Raw genomic sequence first — 25,193 nt, 5'->3', positions numbered from 1 at the left:
CATTGTTTTCAGAGATTTAAAAACTCTTACTCTAATTCTTAGAGTTAAGGGCCACATCCCAGCTATGCATAGAACAGAAACACAGATTTTTGCCCCAGTTTATATCGCAAATGTAGACTTCACCATAATTTAGACTGCAGGATTACAACTCACTTGTTTTTCACCCGTGTACCACCAGGTGACATTAACCTGTGTGACAAACTGTGCTGCAGCTCTGAAGTCAGAGTAACCATGCCAATCTAAAAAGCAGCCAATCCAGAGACTTAGGAGTACATTTTGAAGGAAAAAGTTTCAGTTTAACTTGCTCTTTGCTTTTATAGATTCTGGGTGCATTTTTTTTTTTTTTAAAGAAACAAAACCCATTGATTTTTTTTCCCTGATGTTTCTGTTACTACGTTCAATCTTTATCCCAGCTTTATTTAGAGAGTGGAACTTCTAGGTTTATAAATATCTGTGGAAAATCTACCTCTTGTAGTAACTATCAAAAACACTCAGGTAAAATTCTTTTTATCTAGAACTAAAAGATCTGTAATACAAATGAGTTTTTTCCCCCACACAATCTTTCCCAAAATTGTAACTATGCTTTTAATTTAAATTCGCTGAAGTTCTTATAGTAATTGAAACATCCTGTGCTTCTCTATTAACTTAAGGAACCAGAGCAAAGAAAACAGAAAACTAAATTCTACCACTCTCCTACACTTGGAGAGAACAAAAACCTAAAAGATTTCCTTTGATCTTCAAAAGTTACTGAAATCCACTGCTGACATTTACCATAAAACTAGACCAATAAAGGTGTTTTCTTCTGAAATCTGGAATAGAAAAGAATATTAAAATGTTGAGGTGGGCAACTTGGGGTCCTAATTGCTGAATTCCTATCACATGCCAGGATCCAGAGGGCTAGGGATGTAGCTGATATACAATAGTTCTTGAATTTAATGCTTGTTTACATACTGAAGGGAAAAAACAGGCCACACCTGACCTCTTGCATATCGTTTCCAATTCAGCTGCCTGAACTGTTACTTGGAAGGCTTAAGCACTTCCAAAGGAAACTGTTTGCTAACTCATTAAGGGTGCAATTCACTGCTGCTTGTGGAGAGAAAGGAGATCCTGAAAGACCAAGGTCCTTTCAGAAGTCATAGAATGGAGGCAGAAGGCAGAGATCTAAATGCCAGCCATTAACACATAAAGGTTCAAGAGATGCCAAAGTGGCATTCTTAAGAAGCCACCTTCATTAGATAGGTGAAGAGGCTTTAATGAAAAATGTGATGAATTGGTACCTAGATTGTTATTTTCTGTAAAACTGCAACTTGTTATCTAATGTTAAACTTTCTCCTGTCCTCTGGAGAAAAAAGAGCTGGTTATAAAAATGGCTATGTGCGTAACTCAGAGTGGAGTGCTTTCTCCAGAGGGGTCAGGCTAAGAACATGAAAACCAAGTAAAGGATTTTTCTTTTCCAATGATGACATTTTAAAAAATCTTATGGGTCATGTGTTACTCAGACATCCACTTCCTAAAATAATTAAACCTGCTTTATTAAAACACACACACTCCTCCCAAACCAACTTTCCCCAACTAACTGATTACCATAAAGTATTTGTCTCTGTGCCTTTATTCAACTGAATATGAAAAAGGACAGGACATGCATAAGGACACTACTAGAGTATCTCTGCAGTTTGTACCTGACCTCCACCTGCACTCTTTTTACACTTTGCTTACTACCTGTCAAGCAAGAACGGCCATTTCTCTCTTCCACTGTCCATTCATGATTCCCTCCCCTATCAAATGAAAATATTTTTAAAGCTGTCTGAAGTGCAACACCTTTACAAGATAATAAAAACAAACATAAACAAGAATACCGCAGGGATCACTAATTCTATTTTATAAGTGGGGAAGATAAGCACAGAGAGATTAAAACACTTGTCCAAAGTTATATGAGTAGTTAATAGTAGCAAGCATCTACTTTTGCCCCAAGGTTTAAAAAGCAGCTAAAGGCCAGGGCACCACTGGCTGTGAACACAGACATCTGGTGCACTATCTGCAGTCTCCACTATTTGCAAACTTTCTTACCCGTCTGTAATCAATTTTCCTCTTCCATTTCTTTTCTCCCTGTTTTCCAGGTTTAGCAGAGGACCTTAAGTACTTCTTAACAACCCTTTTACTAGCACTCAGAAAGTGATGTTGATTTATGGCCCTGAAAAGTGGCTGTAAATCTCTGGTCCAGGATTATACTGTCAACAAAAACCTTGTAAAACAGTGCTGTCCAACAGAACTTTCTATGACGCTGGAAATGTTCCATACTAATACAGCTGCCATTCACCTCATGCCTTCTGAGTGCTTGCAATGTGTGCAGTACAATTAAGCTGAATTTTAAATCTTATTTAAAATTTCAATTTAACAGTTACATGTGGCTGGAGGATATCATATTAGCACATTTCTAGAGTCATTGGACAACCTCCTGTGGTATTAATGACGACATATGTACCTTTATTATTGGTATAAATAACACGTTATTTGCTAGAATATCTTACTGGAATCTCTTTAGAAGCAGGACCATCATTCGCATTCAACCTAAATTGTTTTAGAATTTCTTTTCCCTTAGTTAAATAACAGGTGGAGCAGAATACAGTCAGTCAGTCCCTGACTTACGATGGTTTCATTTTATGATGATGTGAAAGCGATATGCATTCAGTAGAAACCGTATTGAGGATTGTGATCTTTTCCTGGGTTAGCAGCATGCGTTACGACACTCTCATGATGCTGGACAGTGGCACCCCGGCCACAGCTCCTAGTCAGCCACATGATCACGAGGGCAAACAAACGATACCCTACAGTGAGGCAGTAAATGCATTTTAGTATCAACTTATGATATTTTCAACTTCCAATGGATCTATCATAAGTTGAGGAACATCTAGTCCATGGCATGGATTTTGGCTCTGCTTGAGCTGAACAAATTTGAACATTCAAAAGATACTCTCCCAAATCCAGATCCACCACCCGGATTTATAACACAGCGATTCCTCCGTATGTCTTGGTACCTCTTTCCCGCTACAACCCACGGTAGTAAAGAGTATAAATCCTACACATTTTAACTCTCAAACATAAGGCTTCCTGGTCATAACAAAAGCATCAAGTAAGCCACCACTTCCATCCTCCCTTCTCCCATGAGGTGCTCATTTGCCCATGCGGCTTAAACTTCCAACAGCACTGAAGTGAGCGAAGCCTGAAGAATAAACCCACAGTTTGTGATTCTATGCAGTTGTCGACGACCTAAAAAGGACCTGGCAAGTCTGGAAAGGAAGTAATTGTGCATAAGAGTGGTTACATACAATGTATTACTTCCAACTAAAACAGACTGGCAGGCACCACCCTACCGGCCTCATGGTCCTGTGTGCTTGCCCATGTCTTGAGCTAGACCCTACTCGGTTCTGACACCCAGACCCCAGAGCAGTTCACCTTGAAACTCTGTGTTGTCCAGGCCCCTGATGGCCTCCACCGCATCCTCTGCCCGTTCCATGTGTACGAAGGCATAATCTTTGACGATGTCACATTCGATGACTGGACCGTACTCCTCAAACTTGGCCCGAAGCTCCTGGTTGGTACAGGTGGGACTGATGTTGCCCACATGCAATTTGGTTGAAGCTTTGCTCTTATTCTTGCTGGCTTCCACATTGATGTTCACCCCGTGCAGCTTGTAGTGGTGCAGGTTGCGAATGGCATCCTCTGCCGCCGTCTTGTCCTCTATGTGCACAAAGCCGTAGTTCTTAATGATGTCACATTCCAGCACCTTGCCATACTGCTCGAAGAGTGAGCGAATCTCCTGCTCTGTGGCCTCCCGCGGCAGGTTTCCGATGAACAGCTTCACCATCCTGACAAGAGCCTGGGAGAGAAGAAAGAAGATTTCCAAAAGTTAGGGGTGGAGCAGGCAATCTCAGTGCATTGCCTTTGGTTTACTCTTCCACTGAAGTTCTTGGCAACTTCGAGACCTTCACACAGATGTCCATTATTTTTTCCTCAATACAGAAGGAAAGGTTTGTCCTGAAGGAGTAGTGTGAGCTGTGACATGAAAACGGGGGGTTAGGGGTCAGCACGTACTGCATTCTCTACCATCTCCATGAAATGAGGCGCCTTTAAGTAGCACGGTTAGCTGTTTTACATCTTAAAATATTCTCTGTGGGGCAGGAAAGAAAAGAGCCCAAGCCTGGGCCAAGAGACATCTACCTGAGTGTCCCTGGTCACAAGGTTTTGGAGGGAAATCTGTGTACCTCTCCTACGTGAGGATTCACCTTTCAAAATACTCTAAGAATAAAAAGGTTCCCTTGGCCCCAATCCGGAAACCCCCCACACCCACCCCAGAAGCACAACCTCCAGCTTCTTCGCCCCAACAAAGACTCGACCCGACCCCTGCCCCGCCCCCTCTGGAGACCCAGCCCCACCTCCTGCCGTTGTCTTCCCCGGACCTCCCCCAGAGAAGAAACCCAAACCCAGGGCCACTTCCGTCCGCTGAGACCCGGCCTGGCCCACTTCATCTCGGCCTCGGGCTCCCCACACACCCACAAGACCCCCTCCTACCTCCGAGCGGCGGTGGCAGTGGCGGCGGCTCCCGCGTCAGAGAGAACGCTACAAAATGGCGAAAGCCGCTCGAGCCTCGGCGCGACCCGGCCCTTTCTCGCGCGCCAACTCACGCACGCGCGAGTGCGCGCTACCTCTCCCCTCCCCTTGCGGGCCGGACGACCAATCCCACGGCTGCATGTAAATAACTGCCCTAAGGTTCGGCTCCCAATCGTCCCGACTCGGGGGCGTGGCCAGCTGGTGACGGCACCGCGGAGCGGAGGTCAGCCCGCCCTCAGCCCTGACTAGCCAATCAGCACCCTGGAAGGGGGGGTCGTAATTCGTACGTCACAAGAGCTCCGGACGCAACCATTGCCTTGGTGAAATCAGAAGGCCGGGGTGTCACTAGCCATCACAATGGATGGTGCTATAAGGGCTTGCAGAAGCGGGGGTGGGGGCCGGCAGCTGATGACAAACGGTTATCTCACTGGGTCCCCTAAAAAGGGGCTTTCTTAGCGGGCCGGCCAACCTCTAGTACAGCTTGGGACATTTTAGAAATACAGACGCGCCACATTTTAAGCAAATCTAGTCATTTTTTGTAGCGTTTTAAACATAATTAAAAAATTATTTTTCATTACAAACATGTTATTCACTAGTGATGAAACAGAACCAAAGACGGCAGAGCTGGGGTGGCTCTACAAAGCATTCTATGCAGGCTACCCTTAGTCATGTTCTGTTTGCTCATGTATGTACGTGGGCTGGTTTTCTCTCTCCAACAACTGTGTGTCCTTCACAGTTCCTGGCCTGTGGTGAGCACACCAAAGTAATGCTTGGTGCAAAGGCCCAGAGAGGTTCCTTGATTTGGGTGTGGGGCGAGGTCTTCATGTCCACACCAAGCTGCCGGACTAGGCAATAGTGAGTCCCGGGGCACTTTCTAGCGTTCGAAATTTAGCTGTGGTCCAAGGGCACCTCCTGGTGGCAAAATGGAAACTATTTAGTGGATTACTCACTGTCACCGGCGAACAAAGAATAGACGTTTATGAAGATTGATGGACCAAGTTTATCTGGGAGTAGAGCATGCCTCGGTGATTGTCAATCTCCATTCCTCACTTGTGGTGGTTCCCTAGAATCTTTTCTGATACCATCAGGCACAAATTCCTGAGGCTGCCCTCTTCCTCCCCAGCTACTTGTATATGTTTCTTTCACTGAGTTCTTTCAGAAGAGGCACCATCCTTGCAATTTTAACATTCATGCTTGTTTCCCACATAATTCTATCCACCTCTCTCCTTCCCTTCTCCTCCCCGTCATTTCCAGTTTCTCTCTACAGTCAGACTTTTAAAACACGTGTAGGGACCTCCTCACCCATTTCTGAAATAGATTTCAATCATCTTCACCATTCTGACTTCTCAAAAGGAGGGTCTGAACCTACTGTCACCCACCTTCATACACTGTTTTGGGTTCTGTTCTCCTTTCCAATTCTCAGAATTTCCTGAGGTCACCAAAACTAATGTCCTTTGGACAGTTTTCACCATTTTTAAAGTTTCATCTCATTCACCAACCTTTTGCCCTCTGTCTTTATACTATTTCTTCCCAAAGCTCTGACCGCACCATTCTATTTCCTTCTCCCATCTATTTCCGTACTCTCATTTATTCCCTTTTATCTCCTCCCTCCTTCGCCCACAGGCAACCATTCTAATGAGTTCGATGGGTATTATTTTGTTTGTGTTCTTGCAAGGTATGTCTTTTTAGTACACATTTGCTTTTTCCATTTAAAAACTGTTTTTATGTGAAAAATTTCAAAAAGGCACAAATAGAGAATATTATGATGAACTCCTGTGGACCTTTTACCCAGAATAACAATTATCAACATTTCGCTCATACTTTATCTATCCCCTCTACTTTTTTTGGAGAGGAGGGGCTGAAGTTTTTAAAAGCAAATCACAGACATAATGTCATTTCTCTTATTAGAACTTCAGGATTTGCCTCTAATTAGAACATCCAGTGTTATTTTTTATTATTATAAAAATAATTTATTTTTACTATTAATTTTATTATTGTTACTATAATTAATGTTATTAGTAGTATGTACAGGATGCTTAAATACCATTTCCATTATTGATATTTAATAATTTATTATTAGTATGATTAATAGTATTCTTTGTTAATATTAATATTTCAAATTTCCCTCAGATTGTTGCAAATGTCTTTTTACAGTTGGTTTCTTCTAATATGGATCTAAACAAGGCCCACTGATTGTGGCTGTAGGTAAATTATTGTAGTTTATGTAAATGTTTATGTAAATTGTGTTGTAGAACTCAACACAATTTTTTTCACCGTTTCCGTTTTCACTAAGTGCTATGTTGTTGTGTCATATGTGACCACTGAGTAAATAGTCTGTAGCGTACAACCACTGTATCTTACCTATCCATCTCTGGGTGTGGGGTAGCAGGTTGCCTCCAACCCCCCACCGTTGTAAACGAGGTTGGAATTAACAACCTTATGTTAATTCCGAATGCCCTAATGGGTCCATGCGAGAATTTGGGGGAGAGCAAACCCACGGTAAAATTGCTAGGTTTTTGTCCGGAAAAACTGCACCGTGTGCCCTCCCACCCAGAGCGCACGAGGGGCCCTGTGTGTCAACGTCTGTGCTAATGTTTGACATCATCCGGTTTCTTAATTTCTGCCCATCTGATAATAAAGTGACACATAAATGGTTGCTTTAATTTGCATTTCTCTGATTACTTGGTGTTTTGGGTTTACTTTTCTGTGAATTTCCTATTCATATCTTTTGCCCATTTTCTTGTCAACTTGCAGGATTTTCTCATATATTCTATGTATTAGTATCTCATAGGTTTCGAGTATATTCTTTTATTCCACCAAATTGTTACCTTGGTATCCTTTATTGAACAGAAGTCCTTATGTTTTATGTAATCAAATTAACCAATTTTTAAAGTTTTTGCTTTTGAAGTTTTGTGTAAGTTTTCCTTTTCTACCCCCTGAGTCACATATATATTCTCCTACATTTTCTTCTATTAACATTAATGTTTTCACCTTTCACATTTAGGTAGTCCATTTTTACCAGTGCCGCTCCAAATAGAAATATGTGAGCCACAGATGTAATTTAAAATGTTCTAGTAAACACGTTTACAAAGTAGTATGAACTTTAATACTTTTGAAACCTAATATAACTAAAAGATCATTTCACCATATAATCAATATAAGAATTCTTAATGAAATATCTTAAATTCTGTTTTCCCTCTTCAGCCTTTGAAGTCCGGTGAGCAACTTCACACTCACAGTCCGCCTCGGCCACGGCTCGCGGCGGCTGTGTCAGGCAGTGCCAACCCAGCCGTTGCTCTTGGAGGCGTTGTTAGGTAAGAATGCAAACATATTTTTCTCTAATCGACATTTTTGTCTGTCCAAATGTCCCCACTGATGTTATTGTCCCCACTGGTGCCTGCGTTATTGTGGCTCTAACCTGTCTCATGTCCCTCCCTGCTCCATACCATTCTGCCATCTTTCTTGGAACTTTTGTTCCACTTAATGTGTGACGGTGTCTCCCAAGACTTACTTCCTGACCTTGTGCTTATCCCCTTGTACGTCCTAGCCTTCAGGCTGCGCGCACTGTGGGAGCTTCAGCTGCCACGTGCATGCACGCGGCGCCCAAACAGCATTTGCGTGCCTCCTCCACCCACGACTGGTTGCACTCTGCGGCTCCTTCGCCTGGCTGCTGTTTTACACATTAGAATGATCATTTCTCCATTCATTTCTCGCACCTATGTACATTTCCTCCTAAAATTTCCAATTATTCACCCCCCGCCCCCATGCTTGCCATCCTGGCGTGTAAATACCCAGATTCCCTGAACACTCTACAATGTGTGACTTTTCCTTCAAATAGTGAACATTTATATTTGTACCCGAAGAAAAAGAGATTGTGGCGTCGATGTATTCTTCCATTCAGTCCCATGACAGATTGTTCTAGTTACCTTTATCTACATGTTTCCTGTGGATATATCCTTGTTTTTCTTCAGAGAAAGGGGTAATTATTTTGTGGGCTATCTGGTCTACCAGATCTCCCGTTTGGAGACCATTCCGAGGCTGTGTTGCGCTGGTCGTGGGCCCGCATACACCTGACCCTGTCGTTGTCATGGCTGATGATAGTCAGGCTCAGCCAAGGGCCTTGGCCAGTAACACTAAAGATAGGGCTGCTTTCCTGGAAAGATCATCTCTGAGCCCCGAGAAGAAACGGTTGTTTGTGTGGGAATGGAAACAATGAAAGAGCAAAGTTTTTCCTATAGAAAGCCACCAAGGCCACATTGTCCTCAAACCTCTAATTGCCAAGCCAGAGACAAGGGAGATTCCTTTTTTATACTTCATTAGATCTAGCATATTCTCCTGTGTGTATTTGTATATTACACAAGGAGGATGTACCTCGTGGCTTCCCAGGGTGTCATCATTCTATTGGTCAGTGGACTTGGAATCTGCCATCTATCTGATCCCTGGGTGAACGCCCTTGACCCTCTCTACTGGGCAGGGCACCGCGTTTCTGCTCTGCCCTCCGCTGTCGGGCTGAGCAGTGGCTGAGACTAGGTTGTGGCCATGCTCGTCAGTCTTTCCTTTTTTTTTTTTTTTGTCTTTAGTTTTTGAAAACAGTTGAGACTCATGAGTGAAGAAAGTTGTACACCAGGGAAATAGTTGTTCACTGCTTTTTGACGTTAATCTGCTCATTAACATCATCCTGACCCATGGTGAACTTCTTTGGTCAAAAAAGAGGCTTGATATTGGTCAACTCAGCAAACCAGAGGCCATTATCAAAATACTGTGGTTCCCCAAGGGCTTGGAGGCTGGGGACAGACTGGAAACTTGACCCATCGGAGACCAGAGCCACAGGGAAAAACAGGGCACAGCAGAGAGGCTTGTGGTCGGGGAAGCAAAGACACTCAGAGGCAGTAAGAGAAGCTGAGCTGTTTAATCACCTCCTCGGCCAGACTCAATCAAGGCCGTGGTTGCCCCTGAACAACTCACACCTGGACGCCACTGAGAGTCGCTGGAGATGGAGTGGCCGCTTGAGTCAGAGGATGAGGAAGGGGGGGCAGGGGGAGCTTCGGCGTCTCTGACTCCATCATCCGGCCATCTTGCCCCCAGGTCCTGCTTCAGCTCTTAGAGGTTCCTGGCTGGTCCCCAGGGGCAAGGCACCAGACGGCGTGCCCTAGCTGTGGTGGGAGAATGACCCTGAGGCAGGGGCAGCCATTCCCCATGTGGCCTATACTGAGGGTGCGGCACTGTCCGCAATGTGGTGGGGATAGAGGTGTAAGGCTGGGGAAGGAGGGAAACGGGGGAGGAGTGGAGTTGGGGGTTGCCTGGGTCCCACCACCAGTCTGGAGTTAAATAGCAGAAGAGAAGGGCTGCCCTCGGGAACACTGGCTTGTCCCCACAGACAGTTCCTGGTGATGGGCTGACCTTGGCAACAGACCCTAGCAGCAGGCAGTTGTCCTGACAAGAGGGTGGTCCCTGTTGACAGTCCCTGGCAGTTTCCTGAACAGAGGGAGGGAGCTGGCCTAGGAGTCTTGCCCCCAGCTACTTATTCTTCTTGAAGAAGCTGAAGCGTTTTTCTCGCTCTCGTTCTCTGCCATCCTTGCCGCGAAGTACCACAGGCCCCTCAGCCCCGACTGGCGACACTGGGGGCATGGTCATGGCCCGCGTCATGCCCCGGGTGGCACTGGGCACCGCTGGCTCTTCAGGTTCTCCGGAGGCAGAGGACGCAGCGGCAATGGCTGCATTCACCACCCGCAGCCACGAGCTCATCTCTGCCTACAGGGAGCATGGAAACACAGCTTTAAGGTCACTGTGCTGAGGCAGCCAGCGGCCTGTGGACCGCAGGGAAGTGTAAGAGGAGGCGGCAGAAAAGCGATTTGACTACTTCATCTCATTGGAGGAAAAGACCCCTTAAGAGAGGGAACGTGTTTTGGTGCGGCCTTCACAAACATCCAGCTGGCAGATGGTGGGCTGTCTGATTTTATAGAATGAGACACTTAAGGAAAAAGAGCGAAGAGGAAGAAAGGGGAAGCTGCAAGAGGAGGGCTCCAAGAATGGCAATGGAGCCCTAGGGATGTGGGAGGAGAGAGGGCAGCTCACCTCATCCTTGGCTTGGAATAAGTATTCTTTTCCATCCTGTAAGCTGTTGGGAGAGAGAGAAACCTCAGGGCAGAGCTGAGAATTTGGACTGGCCCGATCAGTGCTGGGGAGGGTTCGGCTGCCACCCTGAGACCAGGCTGGAAACCATGCCTGCTGGGGCCTCAGGGCCAGATCCTGTACTTCCTGCACATTCTTCAGATTCCCAGGACAGTGGAGGCAAATCCTTCTGGACTGGCTGCGGAGGACCAGGGCGAGCTCACTGCCATCCCAGGGCATGCCTCCAGCTCTGGTTGCTTGCTGTCAGGCCAGGGCAGGCCCCTGGAGTCCCCGGAGGCAGGGAATGCCAGCACCCTGTCCTCAGATATCCCATCCAGGATAATTTTTCAGCTTGACATCGTCAGCCATCAGGCCTGAGTCTGGAGTTCCTGCACCCCTTAGTGTAGAATACAACTGGATCTGTGCCCGCCCCCTCCCTGTATCTCTGTCCCCAAATGTCCCTGACTCTGTAGCTCTCTATTCCTTCTGGCCATAACCCATGGCTACCCTTCACCTTGTATCGCTCTGACCACCCTCTCCTGTCCTGAGGGCACGGCTGTGTTCCTACCCCAGCTTGAAGACGTGTTTGCGCTTCCGATAGTCAAAGGCGACACTGCCCTGAGCCCTGGCCAGGCTGACAGGCACTTCCCCGTGGTATGGCACTCCCGCACTGGCTGCCTTCGCATCCTTGTAAAAGCCGAGGCTCCCGCGCCGCAGGACGCAGTACACATTCTGCCAGGACCTGGGAGGGACGTGGTGCAGGTGATGAGGCCAGAGAGGCCAACTGACCAGCTTTTGTGGGGCTGGTCACTCTGGGAAGACCATGGGTGTTATAGGACTTCCTCTCCTGTCCTCGGGCCTGTCATCTCCACATGGCCTTCACCCGAGGCCCCACTCTGCTCCTGAGCTCTACCCTGTTACCCCTCCTAGAGCATACTCCTCCTGCAGTCCCCCCCCTCCCTCCAGGAAGAGGTTCCAGGCTAGCTTCCTCAGAAGCCAGTGACAGGAGAAGGCAGGCGCTGTGTGGCCAGCCCCGGTACCTGTTGGCTGCCTTCTTGCCAAAGGCCTCCATCTCCTGCTTGCGGCACAGCATCCCCTCCATCTGTTCCTGGGCGGAGAGCTCTGGGCCTCGAGGGGGCAAGGTGGCAACCCGGGCTGACTCGGATGACCTGCTCTGGGGCATGATAGGAGGGGCTGAGCCCTGTGTCCGGGTCTGCCTGTCTTCCTGTGGCCCGTTGGCCTCGTCCCCTGTGCCGGGGCCCTGTGGGGAAAACAGTGTGTCAGAGGATGAGGTGGCAGATACCTAGCCTGGATGTCATGCAGCCTGAAGTCCAAGAGCTGGGCCTTCCGCCCCCAAGTTTCCTTTGGGTCTCTGCCCTCTCCGGTCCCCAGTGTCCCCACCACCCAGCTCATACCCGTCTCTGCCTTGCAGATATCAACACCCACAACCTCCAGGAGGAACTCACAGGCTGCTCGGGGAAGCTGCCCTGCCCAAGTCTCTGTTGTCCCAACAGGGGTCACAAGGACAAGAGCTGTAAGATGATGTGCGGCGTGGCGGGGGGCGGGGGGGGGCCTGCGATTCTGATGGGGCACATGGGGCGGCGGGCTCACCGGTGGAGACTCTCCATCTGTGCAGACTCCATTAATGCTGGCGGGCTGTGTAGATGCTGGTGGCTGGGGGTGGCTTCTGGAATGGCAGAAGGTGACACAGAACGATGTAAGTCCTTGGATAGCTTAGGTTCAGCCCCACCCACCTCCCCAAGCATCCCAGCTGTCACCTGTCCCGGGAAGCATTGGGAGCTGTCCGGCCATCCACCAGGACCTCTTCGGGAAGACTGGCTGTGGGCTCTGGAGCAGGGGGCTGTTTCCTCCGTTCCTCCTCCTCCCTCTTTCTTTTCCGCTCCTTCTCCTGCTCCTCCAGCTGCCAAAAAAGTCTGAGGTCAGGGCATAGAAGGTCTCATTTAAGAGGACCAGGAGTCTCAGCTCTGGTTTGATGATACAATGGAAAATATTCCAAAAGAAGGTAGGCATTAGAAGCAACCGGGGAGATGGTCTCGCTTAGCGTCACCCAGGGGAACTGACGGCTCCTAAAGCCGTAGTGTCAGCCTGGCACTCTCGGCTCACATCTGGGAGATGCTGGTACAGGGGGAGGAGAGGACCTGTCTTCTGCCAGCAGGAGAGAGCACAGACTTGGGGCAGCGGGATGGGGGTGGGGGTATTCCAGGGGGCCCGTGGCCCTCACCGCAGTGAGCTTCTCCAGCGCACTGAAACGCTCCTCCCAGGCCACTGCTGACTTCTGGAATGCCTCATGCCGCTTGATGAGGCTCTCGACTTCATCCACTGTGCAGCCCAGCTCAGCGCTTCGCACCAGTGGCTCTTGGCTGCACAGCCAGGCCTCTGCCATACCCGCATCTCTCCCAAACACGAGCACCTCCAAAACTGCAGGGGGGGGGATCGGAGGAAGATGGCGGGTCAAAGTGGGCACCTGCAGAGCGCTGTAGCCACAGCACTTCAAGAACAGTGACACAGAGAAAGCTACTGCCCCAAAGCAGGGGCAGAGGGCAGAGCCAGGCAGTGCCAAGGGTGGGTGCCTTGAATTCCACGCCCAGGTCTTACTCTAGAAACTACAGGGAATGAGATGCCCAGCCCCTCCTCACAGGGCCTGGTGCCCTGAGCCAGTTTCCTGGTCCCCAGAGTGGCTCACCAAGCTGGAGCCAGTCCATCTTCTCCTGCCATTTGTCCGCTGTCTCCTGGCGCCGTGCCTGCAGCTGAGACAGCTTCTCCGAGATCTGGGGGGGCAGAGATGCGAGTTAGCACCCAGCTGGGCTCTTCCGGGTCCCTGGAGGACTCACACAGGGGAACCAGTGGTTTCTGATTTCAAGAGGCAGACAGTCCTGGGGGGAAGATGGGATGGGAAATCCCTGAACAGCACTGGGGGAGAGAGAGTGGAAGGTTTCTACAAAGAAAGCATGAGAGGAAGCAGAAAGACTCGAAAGAAGACTCAGCATTAAGGCCACCAGGATGACCCGGGCTGTGCCCAGGCCTGGCCCACCTCCTCAGCTGCATAGTGGTTCCTGGCAAGCAGCCCCTGCCCCATGTCGATGCAGGAGGAGAAGCGGTCGGCCCTGGCCTCTATCTCTGCTTTGATGCCCTGGTGGTTCTTGATAACCAGGTCTGCGGAGGACACGTCCCTGGGGACACAGAGACCACATCACACTCTACTGCCACAACCCCATCCCAGCTGCCAGCTCACCACCCCTGGAGGCCACAGGCACTGTGGGCCTCACCGGGGCCGCTCCTGGGCATCCATCTGCAAGTTCACCCCGTCCATCCACAGCATCAGCTCCCGGACAGCCACAAAGAAGCGGAACTTGTCTGTGGTGTCCAGCAGCAGCTGGCGGCGGGCAGTAGAGCTTCCCTGCAGCTGGGACCAGGCCTCAGCCACAGCCTGCATGTGGCGGCCGATCTCCTCAGCCTTGTCCCCGGCGTAGGCCTTCTGGAGCCGGTGGCCATCGTCCTGTACCTGCTGGACCTGCAGGGCCCCAGGTCAGAGTCAGGCAGAGCTGGAGACTCCGAGGAGCCGCGGTCTCTCCCCGTCCTGGGCTCTGCTCTCTGGTTTTACCAGCCACACGAGCAGAGAAGGAACAGAGGGCGAGGGCTGGGAAAGGTGACGGCTGGTGCCCAGGGTAAGCCTTGTCACACTCTGACCTGTTGGGTCCCATCTGGGAGCCTGGGCTTAGCCTGGGGGCAGCCCTTTAAAAGGTCTACTAGCCAGTTGGGCTTTTAGAGGCCTGTCCAGCATGTGAGGGACCTCAAATACCGCAAGAATAAGATTTGCAACCTGAAAAAGGGACTTGGGTGGGGTCTGACAGGGTTTAAATGGTTGCAGGAAGGATATATGCTGGACTTGTGTGGGACTGCTCTCAGTACAACATGAAAAATACTCTTGCCTTTGCAAGGACCATATGACAATGTCACGGGCCCTCAAGGAGGCTTGTCATAAAGGTGTGGATAAGGTGGCGAGATGTCCCTGGCCAGAGATGTTTACCTGGAGCAATTCTACCTTATCCCTAAGTGGCCTTCCAGAGGATGCCCAGCCCCAGCCCATTTCCCACGAAGTCCCTTCCAAGCCAGCCCCGACCTCACGTGCTTGAGTCAGACCTGGGCGCTCAGAGCCTGGATGTCGTGCTCGAAGGCGCAGTGCCGGCGCTGCAGGGCCTCGGCCGCATTGAGGTCTCGGCCGGTCCCCTCGGGGAGCTGCTGCTGCTTTTGCTGCACCCGCGCCAGCGCCTGGCGGGCCCCGTGCAGGAAGCGCTGCAGCTCGTGCGCAGCTGCCAGCACCTGACCCCGGGTGTCCAGCAGCTCGAGCAGGTCAGCCCAGGCCTCATTGAGACTGTCCTTCCACTCAGCCACCGTGGCCCGGGCAGCGTGGCCCCCAGTGATGAGCCCGTTGGCCAGCGCATTGGCACTATCCACGCGCTCCTGACCGATGGTGCTTGTGTCCCGGGAGAACTCTCGGAACTTGTCCCGGAGCATCTGGTGGAGGAAACAGGTGCGCAGACAACTCTGACAACGTCCCCGCCGATCGGGGGGCGAGTCCTCTCACCCCAAACTGAGAACTCACGTCTCTCCCTGGGCCACTTGGGCCAAAATAGGTTTCTCCAGCTGGGCTAAGTTCATGATCAGATGTAATTGGTTCCCCGTGACCGTGGATTTGACAAACACCCCGGCCCCCAGCAAAGGCAGCAGGGGCACTTGGAACCTTTAGCCTACAAACTGGGATACCCTGTGCTACCAAGTTCTGTTGGAAAAGAGCAATTGGTAATTTCCTTTTTGCCCAAGTCTATACACAGCGCCATGACCTCCTTTCTGCACAATTCTTCCACTTAAGTGGAAGACCTGGGAGGATAGCCTGGTCTTCGCCCCGCCCCTTGGTGCTCTGCACAGGACAAGGCCCCAGTCTCCCAGTGGGCCCTCTACTCTTCCAAGAGCTGATCTGCAGCTGGTGTCCCCCCAACACTCACCGTCACGTGCTCGTAGTCCTGGCCCAGCTCGTGGGAGGCCGCCACCACCTCCCGCTCCTGGATCCACTGCTCCAGGTCATCCAGCTCACGACGCAGCTGGCACAGCCTCAGGTGCTCCTGCAGGCGCTCCCGCCGCTCCCCGGCCAGCTCCTTCAGGCTGGCGTATAGCTTGTCCACCTGGGCTTGGCGGATCGATATCCGCGTGCTATGGGCGGAGGGGGAGCGGCGCGGGCCTTAGGATACACAGCTCTGATGCCTAGCCTGTCCCATGGAGTCCTGTTGCTCTTGGCCACCTAACTGCTTGCCAAGTCCCTGCTTCTCCACCTTGCTAGATGGTTCTATGCGCACGGCGTGCGAAGGCTCCATGAGCTCCTCCCCCAGGGGCCGGGCCCCCTTGACGCCACTGTGCTCACCTCTCCGGGTGGTCGTGGTCAATCATGTCTTGGCTGCTGGCTGCCAGCTGGTGGATGGTTTGGGCGTAGTCGGCCAGGGCTTGCTCCAATACCTGATGCTTCTTCACCTCGGCCTGGGCGCTCAGCTCATCCTGGTGGAGGGGACAGGGGGCATCAGGCACTGGGGGTCACAGGGAGGAACGCAGCAGGTACACAGCCCGGCCTCTGCCCTCTCACCTTGGCTTTCTCCTGGCCCATCATGTGCAACTCTTGCTCGCCCATCCAGGCCTCCGCCTCGGCGGCGTCGCGGTAGAACTGCTGGGCCCGCAGGGCCTCCTCGAGTCTCTGCCCTCGAAGCTCCAGCTCGTGGCCCAGGCGTTTCCACATTTCCTGTAGCTCAGCCAGCTCAGGGCCTGCCGCGGCCGCACCCAGGGCACGCTGCCGCTCTGTTAGGTCTGCGATCCGTGGCTCATGGCCCTGTATCTCCTTCTGTAGGGTCTGTCCCCAGCAGCAGAAGTGGAAACGCTGAAAGGCTTGCTCAGGGACCCCCTTACACCTACCCAACATCAAGCCCCCTCATGCTCTTGCTTCCCTTCCTGAATCCTCGCAGTTCCCCCCCCTTCCGGCAAAGGATGTGATGGTAAAGTTACTTCAATCCCCATGACCTTCTACTGAGGGAACCCGCCCTCCTGCACGAGGAGAGGCCAACCACTGAAGGCTAGGATTGTACACACAGCCTCGAGTGGGGTTGGGGGTGGGAGAGGGGAGAGAAACCCAGGTCTTAAGAAAAAACTAACTTCCATGTCTGAGGAAGCCCTTGGGGCCTTCGCTTTTGCCTTTAGCCTCTGTCTCACCTGGTTTTTCTTCATGAGGAGCTGGACGCTGGGCAGGTCCTTGCCGTGTTCCCTGGAGCTTGCCATGGGAAGGCGCTCTGTCACCCACAACTGAACGAGAAGGGTGGAGGGTGAGGGGAGGTCTAGAGGACAAAGTGACAGCTGGGGGTTGGAGAGTGGGGAGAGGTGGGGGGAGGTGTGCCGGGGCTCCTGGTGTTTGTGTAGGGCAGGGTCGCCTCTGCGTCTAGTGTAAAGGGACCTAGAGGGCATCTGCAAGTGTCCCTGGAGGGTTGACTTTCAGTGTCAAAAGGAAGAGAACACACTACTGGCATCTCCCCAGCACAAGGCAGAGAGCAGGTTGCCATGGGGACGACCACCCCAGCCCCGATCCTGGTGGCTTACGATCTCGTCCTCCACGTCCCGGTGGAACTGGTGCTGCTCTCGGGAGGCCTGCAGGCGCCGGCAGCGCTCCCTCATGGGCTGGTACAGGGCTCTGAACTTCTCCTCCACAGCCCTCGAGGTCCTCTCCACCTCCCCTGCACCCTGGTCTTCCTGGGCCAGGGCTTTTGCCTGGGCCTGGATCGCCTCCACCTCCTTCTCCCGCACGGCCATCTCCCGTTCCAGCATCTGCCAGCCCGGAGGAGGAGGGAGGTGTTATCACTGCGCTTCCACCACCAGACTCAGAGGGGACCCTAGTCAACACCAAACCAATCATGACTTCTTACCCGGGCTTACCCCGGGCTCACCCCAGGAGAGTATCTCCTCATGGCCTGCTCGGTGGCTCTCAAACTTTAATCTACATAAGAGTCCAGGGAAGGGGGACTGGGTAACTGTGCCAGGTAGCAGTTTATTGCCTCTCAGTCCCAAATCCACCTCAGTTTCAAACCCATCTTTCCTTGTTTTGAGACATCGGAACTGGATGCGGTACACAATTCTCCTTTGCCAGGCGGTGCAATGCTAGGCCTTGTCAGTAGAGGGCGATGGAGGGACACCACAAAGCCCAAGAGAGGAAGGGGCCTCTACTTATGGTTCCAGGGTGATTTTCTTATAGCTCCTACAGCAAAACTGCCCATGATGTGCAGGAGACCCAGTGGCTCTCTAACAAGGTCTAAAACCCAGCCGTGGGGTGGTCTGAGAATGACCTCCCCAAATCTCAATACCTACAGGCTCCTTCCTCCTGTCTTCTGTTCCCCACTCGCACCAAAGGCCCTGCGCACCTGCTGCTTCTTGAGCAGAATGTTGACACTGGTGAGGTCCTTGCCGTAGTCGTCAGAGTGCAGCTGGGCCTGCAGGCTCACCAGCCAGCTCTCCAGGGCGGAGCAGCTCTGGGCAAACAGCTCAGCCCGGTTGGCATCAAAGAGGCTGCGGGCCTTGGCCTGGGTGGTGGTCTCCAGCTCGTCCCAGCGTGTATGCAGGTCCTGCAGCTTCTCCGACACCAGGGCTTTCAGCTCCGGCTTCTGGAGACTCAGCTCCCGCCCTTCCTGGGTGGTGGGACAAAGAAGGGTACATGTTAGAATTAGATGCCACTGACCTTTGCAGACTGGGACCTAAAGCGGGGGAGAGACCTGAGTGTGGGCAATAATTCCCAGTTCCTGTGTGTTGTCCTTCACATGCTCTTCTTCAAGGTTTCAACCCCCTCTGAACTTCCTCCCTGCCTTGGTGCTGATCAAACCCTAGTGCCCCTTGGAGGTGCAGCTCGGATCTCACTTCATCTAAGAAGCCACTGCGATCTCTATTTTGAGTTCCCTAGTGCTTGCAGTTTCTAGTGTTACACTGCATATGGTTTTGTACTATTTGTTATCATTTCATGTTTCTCAGCTCCTCCCCCCCAACCCTGACCTACGGCAAGTGAGTCTCTCCTGTCTCCTTGCTCCCAGCCTTTCTGCTGAAGGACTTTTGTTTCTGGGGAGGTAGGGGAAAGCATGGTCCCTTGACCTGCATGCAAGGCAGGCTGGGAGTGCCAGAGTTATTGCCCCCAGAGCCGGTGACAGACAGGGAATTGGTGGACAAATAAATAGCATTTCTGTGCTTTGGTGCGATAGCTCGGGCGCACGCTCATCTCCTACGGCGCCCCATCAGGACTGAGCTCCGGTTGTCCACTGGGGTACCTGGGAGGGCCGTGGACCCTTTACTGACTACCTTCCCTGCTCCGTCTCAGCTCCCCACTGCCCTACCGCTGTTTCCTGGGGTTACCTCCCGTTTGAGTGGCCTGCGCAGGCAGCCCTGTTTCAGGGGCTGCTTCCAGGGAAATACAAACCAAGACACATGGCTGCTAGGATGAAGACTGTCAGGGTCTAGCACTGCTCGGGTGGCTTCACAAACCTTCAGCATGATCCACACTTTCGCACACAGTCCTTATGTGGTGACCAGGGCTTTTCGTGACCCAGCCCAGGCTTTTCCCTCCTTCATGCATTCTGTGCTCTGAGATGGACTTAGCCCCGGGAGAAGGTCATCCTGCCCTGGACCCAGGAATAGCTCTTGTGCCGACCCAAAGCCATAGTTCGGCTCCTTACTAATTCTTATTTTCTTACAGTCCTGGAGTCACTGTCCCACCCAGGCATAGACCTAGAATGCTTGTTCCTCAGGCTATAATCTTCCACCTTGGAGGTTTGGCATGGGAGGCCCCCTGACCTCCAACCCTGGAAGAGCCATATGCCGGGGCTTGGGTCCTCCCCTGCACTGTGGCTGGGACCCTGCCCTGAGGAGGCCACAAGGATTCCCCTCTTGCTGCTCCTGTTGCGCCGCGTACCTTGTCCACCTTGTCCAGCCAGTCCTTATTGGCAGCCAGCTCAGCCATGAACGCCTGGTGCTTCTGCCACTTTGTGTGCAGGTTGCGGGCCTCGTCATAGGACACGTCCTGGGCCGTCAGCATCTTCTCATCAATCCAGAGTTTCAGCTGGACCAAGCAGACAGTGGGGACGGAGAAAGGCCAAGTGCATTGCCAACAGAGGGAAGAACGGGGCATAAAGTGGGGGAAGGAGAGCCGGGAGCAGTGGGGGGTGTGGGAAGAAGCCATGAAGGGGTCACGTGCTCAGGGGACACTGCAGTGGACTCATTCTAGGCTCCAAGAGCCAGGGTATTGTGGGAAAGGGATGGCAAGGGATTGTCGGAGGGTACAAGGGGGGACTGCGCCTCACCTCATGACAATCTTGTAGGAAATGCTGTTGCTCTCGGTTCTCCCGAAGGCGCCCCAGAAGCTGCTGCACTGCTTCCTGATTCTTCCTGTGTCTGTAATGACAGCCCCTTGTGAAACTCTTGTATAGCCCTCTAACCTGGATGCCTCCAGTCCCCCTCTGATGGGGACAGAGCCTTTTAGGTGCTCGATACAGCAACTCAGGGATCCTAGGCTGAGCTTTGAGCTACCGTGGTAGACCTCACTTTGACCCCGTGTGAGGGAGGCAGAACTCCCCAGCCCATGGCTTAGTCCCTCCCTGACCCCTGGGCTCTTCCTCCTCTACTTTTGTCAGCCCCCAGCCCACCCGCCAGTCTGACCACCGAGTTCTCCACTTTGGAGGCCACCCCGTTGTCACTTCCTCTCAGCCCGTTACTGGCCTGCCACCCTCATTGTACCTTCTCTCAATGGAGTCCGCCTTCTCTCGGATCTTCTCGGCGTGCACGTTGCCCTCGGACACCAGCTGGCGCCCGGCCTCCAGGAGCCCGCGGATCCGTTCCCCGTTGGCGTCCATGGTGCTCACGAAGTCTTCCAGTTTTTTGATGGTGGCATCGGCAGCCTGAAGCGTCCCTGGCATCTCCGTGTGAGACAAGACGTATTCCTGTGGGGGAGGGGAGGTAGTGAGCTCACTCCCCGAAACAGAATTCAGCTCTCGGATGTGGAGGACAATCAGGGAGGGAGGGGGTGCACCGTCCAGCTCTGAAGATGGTGGAGATTCTGCTGAGTCTCAGAAAGTTACAAGGGAGCCGGGCTGGAGACCCCTGGACAGTCCAAATCCCATTCTGTCTGATTTCTAGCTATTGATCCAGTTTCTTTAAGAATTATGCAACAAGCCAGTTTATGTCGGTTTGGTAAGTCACATTCCCATCTGTTTTTTCTCCCGTAGGTTCTTACTGCCCATCCCATTTTCTCAACTACTCCACCGGTGGCCATTTCCCTCCCACCCACCCCTCTCCCTTATATCCCCCCTCTCCCTCCTTCCCTCCTCTTCCTGACTCTGTGCCCTGGGCTCTCACCTGGCTGCTGAGCACGCCCTCAGCCTGTCGAGCATCCCGCAGGAACCCCTGGAAGCCGTGGGCCTGGGCCAGGCGGCCCTGCCGGCTCTCCCACATGCGGCCCAGCTCCTCCCAGCCGGTTCCCAGGGCTTCGAGGCGCTGCCTTAGGAAGAGGCACTGGGGATCGGCCTGGTCCCGGGTCACCTCCTCACCCAGGGCCCGCAGCCGGCTGTACTCGCTCTGGGCCCGCTCCACCTCTCCCCGCAGGGCAGCGTGTTGGGCCAGGAGAGCCTCTGCCTCAGGCAGAGTGGCCGGCCCTTCTTCAGAGGCCACAGCGGTCTGCGTGCGACCCAGCCACGCCTGGAAGTCATCCAAGCTGCGCAGGAAGTCCTGCAGCCGCCGCGCCTCACCCAGCGACTCCTCTCGACGTCGCATGGTGGCCCTGAGGTCCTCCCAGCCAGTCTGCACCTCTCCAAGCCGGGCATTGATGGCAGGGGCTTGGGCAGGGTGGCCGGCGGCCAGGGCATTGGCCTCTTGAGTCAGTTCACCAACTCGGGCGGCAATGGCCTCCAGGTCCCGCTCGGTGCCGGCCAGCTTACGCTGCAGCGCCAGCACCCCAGCCAGGTCATTGCCCAGGCCCTGGGTGGACTCGATGACCTTGGTCTTTTCTCTCATCCAGGCCTGGGTCTCCGTGCACTCTAGGTGGTAGTTCTGGATGCTTAGGGCTGACATCAGAGCTGCCTTCTTGCCATCTGCCAGGGACCGGAACTGCTGCCACCTGAAAGCAGAGGGTGGGTCTGAAGTCTGGAGTGGCTCAGCTTCCCTGCCCCGTCCAGTTACATCTAGAAGCTCTCTCCCTGCATCTCTCTCCCTTGGTGTATTCTACCACCCGCTCCATCCTCTTGTCTCCCTGTCCAGGCCCCAGCCTCTTCACATGACCTTGACCCCCAGCATCTTCCAGACCACCTTCCCACCTCATTTTCCTGCCTCCATCCCATGCCCCACAGAACTCCCTTCCAGCCCTCCCCAGCCACCTGTGGTTGAGCTGCTTCTGGGTGCTGACAATGCTGTCCTTGCCCGGGGGGTTGGCCTTCAGCAACTGCTCCGCAATGTCATTCACGGCAGTGATTCGTGCTGCGAGGGCGTTCATCTCGGGTTCCAGGGTCTCGAACCTGAGGAGGTGGCAGAGCCGGGTAATGCACCGGCCAACCTTCCTGGATGCTCCCAAGAACTCCTCTCCATCAACATGAAGCTTATTTATAGCAGTCCCTGCCCCTCTCGCGACAAGGCTCATAGTAACTGCAAGTCAAGGGGGAGCCCCTAACTCACTCTGAACGAGCAGAAAAACTATCATCTCTAGAGTTGCTCAAAAAGATGTGAAAGTTAAAGGTCAGCAACAGCTGCAAAGTTAACTAATCCTGGCACAGTGCCCCACCCTTTATCAGAACCTCCCTTATTCCTCCGGGCCTCACCCCTTACCCGCCGACCTACTAATAACGTGTTCAAAGTGAACTGATAACCAAAAATATTTAAGTGATAAAGATGCGAAGCATGACTTCTCCCAGGGACATTTTACATTCTCACAGATCAGAGTCTGCAAACGTTTTCTGTAAAGGGCCACGTAGTGAGTATTTCAGGCTCCGTGGGCCACAGGGTCTTTGTCACAAGTGTTCAGCTCTGGTCTCTTGGTGCATAAGCAGCCACGGGGCGATACATAAAAGAATGAGTGTGGCTCTGTTCCAATAAAGCTTTATTGACAAAAACAGGCTGCAGGCTGTCTTGGCCTGCTGATCCCTGTCATAGGCTATCTTGAAAACTAAAAAAAAATAGTATTTTATTGCTATTTTTAAAACCACCAGGAAATCTGACTACAGACTGTATGGTAGGTGATCGTAAGCAGTTGCTAGTTTTGTTCTGTGTGATAATGGTATTGTGGTTCTACAAGAAGCATATCCTTCCTAGGTGACTTTTAAGATTATTCTGTAAATAAAGCTACTTCTTGAGGGGTCAGTTGGTGTCTCTGTCTAAAAGGTTTATAACATGAAAGCCTGAGCTATTTCAAGTCCACGTACACAATTAAAAAATAATTTACTATATTTAAGAATACTTCCTCATATTTCTTAAAGGACGGCATCTGGAGAATGTAGGGATGAAATGATAACATCGGAGGTTTGCTTTCAAAAAAGAAAATCAAATAGAGCAAGATACTGACAATTACTGACCCCGGATGGTGGGTATGTAGGAGTTTGTGGCATAACATTTTCTACTTTGGAGTATGTTTAGCATTTTTCATTAAAACAGGAAAAAAAAGACTCAAAGGGATGTAGCCAGTGCAGGCATTCAGGGCAGGACCTGCAGTCCCTCATGCCTCATGCCAACTCCACCAGGCGTCCCAGAGGGAGCTGCGGGGTGGGGCGGGGCCTACCTTTGCTGCACCACCTCCAGGTCCTCCAGGCGCTCTGGCAGGGCGAGCCCGTTGAGCCACTGCTCCTTCTCCTCCACCCACAGCCCGCAGGCCCCGGCCTCGCTAAGCATGGTGTAGCGTGCCAGGGCGGCCTCCAGGGCCCGCGCTCTCTCGCCCGCCCGGGCCCGCAGCTCCTCGTAGTGACGCTCCAGGGTGGGCACCCGGCCCTGTACCTCCGGTGTGCGGCTCAGCGCCGTAGGCAGGGCCGCAGCCTGTTCCCTCAGGGCATCCAGGGTTGGCCGGTGGCCTCGGATCTCCTCCTCCAGGGCCCGGTGCTGTCGGGCCAGGGCCTGCGTGGAGAACTCATCGTGCCCCAGCTCGGGGCTGGACACCAGGCGCAGCGCGTCCACCAGCCAGGCCTCCATGTCGTTGGCGTCGGCCTGGAACTGGTAGAGGCTGGCGGCCTGGGCGAGCTTCTGGGCGCGCTCCTCTGCCAGAGCCTCCAGCCGCTCCCACTGCGCCTGGAGCTCGGCTGCCCGGGCGGCCGCCTGGCCTGCCCCAGGGTGGCCCTCGGCCACTAACTGCTGGCCCTGCTCCAGCGTGAGTTTCAGGGGCCCCAGCCGGCCGCTCATCTCATCTCGCAGGGCCGTGTGCTTGTTGAGCAGGCGGAGGACGCCAGTCAGGTCCCGGCCAGTTTCTGCGGAGGCCAGCAGGTGCTGCTGCTCCCGCACCCAGGCCTCCGCCTCGCCCACTTCCCAGAGGAAACGCCAGAGTCGCCGGGACTCCTCCAGCCGAGCACGCCTGGTTGCTGCCAACTTGCACAGCGCCTGGTAGCTCTGCTCCAGGGTGGCCACCCGCTCGGACACCAGCTGTGGGTCGCATGGTTTGTACTCTGAAAAAGTCAGGGTGCGGGGTCCAGAGCTGTAACCCTGCCCTCCTGCCTGCCGCTCCCACACTCCTCCTGGTTACAGATGCCGCCCCCCTACTCTCTTAGGCCTCCCTCCCTAGTCTGTCACCCACCACCCTCCCATCATCCTTCCTGTCCCCCAGCTTTCCCAGTCTTGCTCTTAATGTTCCAGCTCTTCATGTTCTCCTTCCCAGCCCCTCCCTTTTCTAGTTCCTTCCCCCGCTCTCACCTTTCCCTGGGTCACAGAAGCGCAGGGCAGACGCACTGACAGCCCGCACCCTCTCAGCCTGCACGGTGATGTCGGCTTCCACCAGCTTGTGTAGCTGCAGCAGGTCCTCCACTCCAGCCAGGTGCTTGCCCAGGTCCTGGGACTGCAGCCGGCCCTGCCAGGCGCATGCGCATGTTGCTGCCTGTCTGAGGGCCTCCCATTCCTCCCACCAGACCTCTTTCAGCCCCGCCGCCTACCTGTGCTAACCTCACACTCCTTTTCCTGGACCAACCACACCTCCCTACCTCTCTGGGTGGCTCCGGGTGTCACACCCAGGTGAGCACACCTGCTCCTGCCTGTCAGTCCTCCCTCACACACACAGTGACACCCCAGTTCTGTCCGGCACCCTGGCCTCTTTGTACTCAACCCCCTTCCTGTGAAATGACCATCTTTCTAAATCCTGCTCCCAGAAACTCCACTCTGACTCATTTTCTGGGCCCCAGAATCATCGCCTCCTAACGTCACTCCTATTGTCACGG

General features: G+C 52.9%; 1 protein-coding gene and 1 pseudogene across 4 annotated transcripts in view; both read right to left on the bottom strand.

The window, feature by feature from the left end:
- Nucleotides 1-54: 54 nt before the first annotated feature.
- LOC128781120 (RNA-binding protein 4B pseudogene) lies at nt 55-4,703 on the bottom strand (annotated as a pseudogene).
- Nucleotides 4,704-9,497: 4,794 nt separating this feature from the next.
- The window catches only part of SPTBN2 (spectrin beta, non-erythrocytic 2), a 34,970-nt gene continuing 19,274 nt past the window's right edge, over nt 9,498-25,193 (bottom strand). For 3 of the 4 annotated variants that reach the window (XM_053924553.2, XM_053924554.2, XM_053924552.1), the window contains 24 exons: nt 24,676-24,829; nt 23,561-24,431; nt 22,170-22,307; nt 21,157-21,913; nt 20,539-20,741; nt 20,106-20,196; nt 19,718-19,864; nt 18,186-18,449; nt 17,371-17,595; nt 16,990-17,079; nt 16,373-16,633; nt 16,157-16,287; nt 15,744-15,948; nt 14,881-15,255; nt 14,007-14,251; nt 13,772-13,910; nt 13,424-13,508; nt 12,962-13,158; nt 12,498-12,640; nt 12,331-12,406; nt 11,760-11,980; nt 11,288-11,461; nt 10,684-10,726; nt 9,498-10,359 (listed from right to left, as the gene is read on the bottom strand). In XM_053924553.2, the coding sequence (XP_053780528.1) occupies nt 10,126-10,359; nt 10,684-10,726; nt 11,288-11,461; nt 11,760-11,980; nt 12,331-12,406; nt 12,498-12,640; nt 12,962-13,158; nt 13,424-13,508; nt 13,772-13,910; nt 14,007-14,251; nt 14,881-15,255; nt 15,744-15,948; nt 16,157-16,287; nt 16,373-16,633; nt 16,990-17,079; nt 17,371-17,595; nt 18,186-18,449; nt 19,718-19,864; nt 20,106-20,196; nt 20,539-20,741; nt 21,157-21,913; nt 22,170-22,307; nt 23,561-24,431; nt 24,676-24,829 (5,469 nt within the window). In that variant the 3' untranslated portion in view covers nt 9,498-10,125. The remainder of the gene's footprint in view (nt 10,360-10,683; nt 10,727-11,287; nt 11,462-11,759; nt 11,981-12,330; nt 12,407-12,497; nt 12,641-12,961; nt 13,159-13,423; nt 13,509-13,771; nt 13,911-14,006; nt 14,252-14,880; nt 15,256-15,743; nt 15,949-16,156; nt 16,288-16,372; nt 16,634-16,989; nt 17,080-17,370; nt 17,596-18,185; nt 18,450-19,717; nt 19,865-20,105; nt 20,197-20,538; nt 20,742-21,156; nt 21,914-22,169; nt 22,308-23,560; nt 24,432-24,675; nt 24,830-25,193) is intronic. The other variant, XM_053924555.1, reaches the window with a different exon arrangement.

Source organism: Desmodus rotundus, chromosome 5, assembly GCF_022682495.2.
Source record: "Desmodus rotundus isolate HL8 chromosome 5, HLdesRot8A.1, whole genome shotgun sequence".
Taxonomy (NCBI): Eukaryota; Metazoa; Chordata; class Mammalia; order Chiroptera; family Phyllostomidae; genus Desmodus; species Desmodus rotundus.
This window is presented reverse-complemented; position numbering and strand designations above follow the sequence as displayed.